Genomic DNA, 2,878 nt, shown 5'->3' with positions numbered 1-2,878 from the left:
TTTCGAAGTGGCCAGGAGTTTCCTCAGCATACCGCAGCATTCAAGTAATAGCCCAAGGACTACATCTACCAGACTGCACTGGGGAGAAGATTCAAATCCAGGATCACATGGAAATGTCCAATCACAGACAGTCTACGTGTATTGCCTTCTCGCGAGTCATCAATCCTCCAGATTGCGAGATAAATTCCCGGGGCACCACCCAGTCCCATTTCCCGCCAGTTCATACGAAAGGCAGAAGGCTGGTCAGCGGCATCTCCTTCTCGCCCAGTAAGGTGTCCCTCTTCAGGCTGCTCCCTTTGTTGATGACCTTTAACTTCAGTGCCATCTTCTTGAAGTTGCCGGACACCAGCCCGTCGAAGAAGAAGTCCTCGTTGAACACCGGGTTCCGGCTGTTCTTGATGATGTTGCTCCGCTGCTTGTGCACCTTGCCCGGGTTGAGGTAGAGCACGGCGCAGCAGTTGATGCTCTTGACATCGCAGAGTTTGTCGAAGAGGTTCTCCGCCGCGATGACGCGGACACGCAGGCGGGCATTGGATGCGTCGTACTCGGCACCAAGCCGCATGCTGCCTCCTTTGCTCAAGGTGATGGTGTGCTCCTTGTAGACGCGTTCACTCAGCAGGTCCAAGGGTAGGAGTCCCTGTTGAGCCGCACTGCTTCCTGCTGCGCTCATGGCACCCCGCAGTCTCCGCGGCACGCTAGGGCTGGTATCAGCCGAGCTGCACTCGTCCGTCGACAGAGAGCTATTCCTGGCCACCGAATGTTTCAACTTGATGATCTTGGACTGACTGTCCTGGCTGAAGATCTTTAGCAAAGAGACAGACCTGGAGAGCAGGGGCGAACTGAAGGGGGAGGATTCTGCTGACGAGCAGGACGCGTCGCTCTCCCCGCCACTGAAGTACCGGTAGGGGTTCATGAGTGACATGTTGATGTCTGAGGGGTTGAGGTGGCCACTCTCTCCGTTGGGGTTTTTGCGTTGGGAGTTTGGTGAATTGGATTGGGAATGGCACTGAGAGAGACTTCCATGGTCACTGTGGAACAAGGACTCTTTTCGTCGGGTATGGGGACTCTCCATAAGTGTGGAAAATCCATAGGAGGTCTGAGCCTTTGGCACGTAGGGCAGCGACATGGCCGTCTGTGACTGGGGATCAGCGTTGGTGCTGAAGTCCTCCTCAGAGGCCCACTCGTCAGCGCTCTCGATCTGAATGATGTGCCGGTTGGCTGACTTGAGTAGGTTCCTGCTCTCCGAAGCTGCCTTGGACGGAAGCCGCGGGCTGCGCTGGGGTTTACGGGCAGACAGGTTCTGTTCCGAGGCTGACATTCCAATGCTGGACTTGGTCTTTCCTTCAGCCCCTGCTTCTGCTCCTTCGGGCACCCCCATGGCCAGCTTAGGTGGGATGAAGAAATCAGGGATCTTGTCTGGCGTCAAGACATTGCTGTAGCCTTGTCCTTTGCCCTGCTTATCCGCCGCATCTCCGGCACGGCCACCACTGTGGTCCGCTGACCCACGTATCCTGTCCAAGAGCCACATGACGTCAGTCACTTCTGGAAGGAGCCGTGGAGAGCAAATGATGGTGGCGGAACTCCAGCTGCTCGCCCTCTGAAAGACAAACAACAGAAACAAAAATTTAGAGTGAACATTGGTGGAGCAAAGAACAAAGTGCCATATTATCAAGAAAGGGCGATACATTATCGCCGCTTTTATCGGCAGGAACCTGACACGTGTTTAGTCTAGGACGACTTTTTCAAGGCTGATAGCGTAGTTAAGTGTAGAAGTCAAATTAACCCATCAAGGCCAGAGGGGTGGATTTCGAACCCTGGTATTAACAATACCGGAACCACTGTATGATGGGCTACAGTCGGCCCGTAAGTCATCAGCGCACTGCACTGAAAGGTTGTTGAAGCCGCTGAAGCAAACAGCATTTATCTGAACAGTTTCTATACGGCCATGATACGCCTGTGGGTCCTGTGAATACAGTGTTGGCGTGTACCCCAGAGTGTGTTGTCTTTGAATGCGGGCGTATCAGAGCCGTATAGAAACTGTCCAGATAAATGCTCTTTACTTCAACAACCTTCTAGGACTGTGCGCTGAAGACTTACCGGCTGACTTTAGCCTATTATTGGCATTGACTGCCTAATCACAGTCACCCAGAGAGTATACAAGGCTCTCCCAGGCCCAGAGCCGGTGTTCCAGTCAGCAGCACATGCTGTCGCACCTTCCCTACTGTCTTCTAGTCGTTTTAGAGACTAGCAAAGTTGTGAAGTTATATAATATGCAGCCCAGCAGATTGTTAAAATACTGACACTGGTTAGTTTAAGCACTCAATAAGTCATCATAAATGCACTCTGACGTTCATCCTGGCATTAACCCATTTACCCATCCACAGTAAAACAAGTAAAAAGCTCAACAAGCACGTGCAAGATGAATTAGAAGACTAAAAGTAGGAAAAACATGCACCTGTCTAAATTGTATGCTTGAAATAAAATAAAAAATTAAACATCCAAGTAAGAGGCCATTTTGCAATGATATTGTACGTAGTCTGTTGTTTTAAAGTTCCAATATGGCCGCCACATTTAGAAGTAGTATGGTGGCCATTTTAGAAGGATAAAGAATGGTAAACTATGGGCAATACCATTCCAAGATGGCTACCTGTTTTAGAAACAGTGGCCATGTGGGATGCAGTGCATTACAGATTAAATGAACAGTAAGCAAGAGAGACAGGAGTACTGCAGGGGGAGCCGCGTTACACTCTAAAGAATAATAATGAAATTAAAAAAGAGAAGGAAGAAACTAACAAGGATCTATAAAGAAGGAAAATGGAAAACTCAAGCCGTGGCACTCATGTGATAAGGAAAAATGCCATCACTCACAGGGCTATAG

General features: G+C 50.0%; 1 protein-coding gene across 1 annotated transcript; it reads right to left on the bottom strand.

The window, feature by feature from the left end:
* Positions 1-220: 220 nt before the first annotated feature.
* C2CD4C (C2 calcium dependent domain containing 4C) lies at positions 221-1,528 on the bottom strand. Its single transcript, XM_078670071.1, has one exon. The coding sequence runs from the start codon at positions 1,526-1,528 to the stop codon at positions 221-223; it is 1,308 nt and encodes a 435-aa protein (XP_078526197.1).
* Positions 1,529-2,878: the final 1,350 nt, after the last annotated feature.

The sequence above is a fragment of the Lissotriton helveticus genome, chromosome 12, assembly GCF_964261635.1.
Source record: "Lissotriton helveticus chromosome 12, aLisHel1.1, whole genome shotgun sequence".
In the NCBI taxonomy this organism is placed as follows: Eukaryota; Metazoa; Chordata; class Amphibia; order Caudata; family Salamandridae; genus Lissotriton; species Lissotriton helveticus.
Note: the sequence above shows the minus strand (reverse complement) of the source record. Positions and strands in the feature narration are given on the sequence as shown.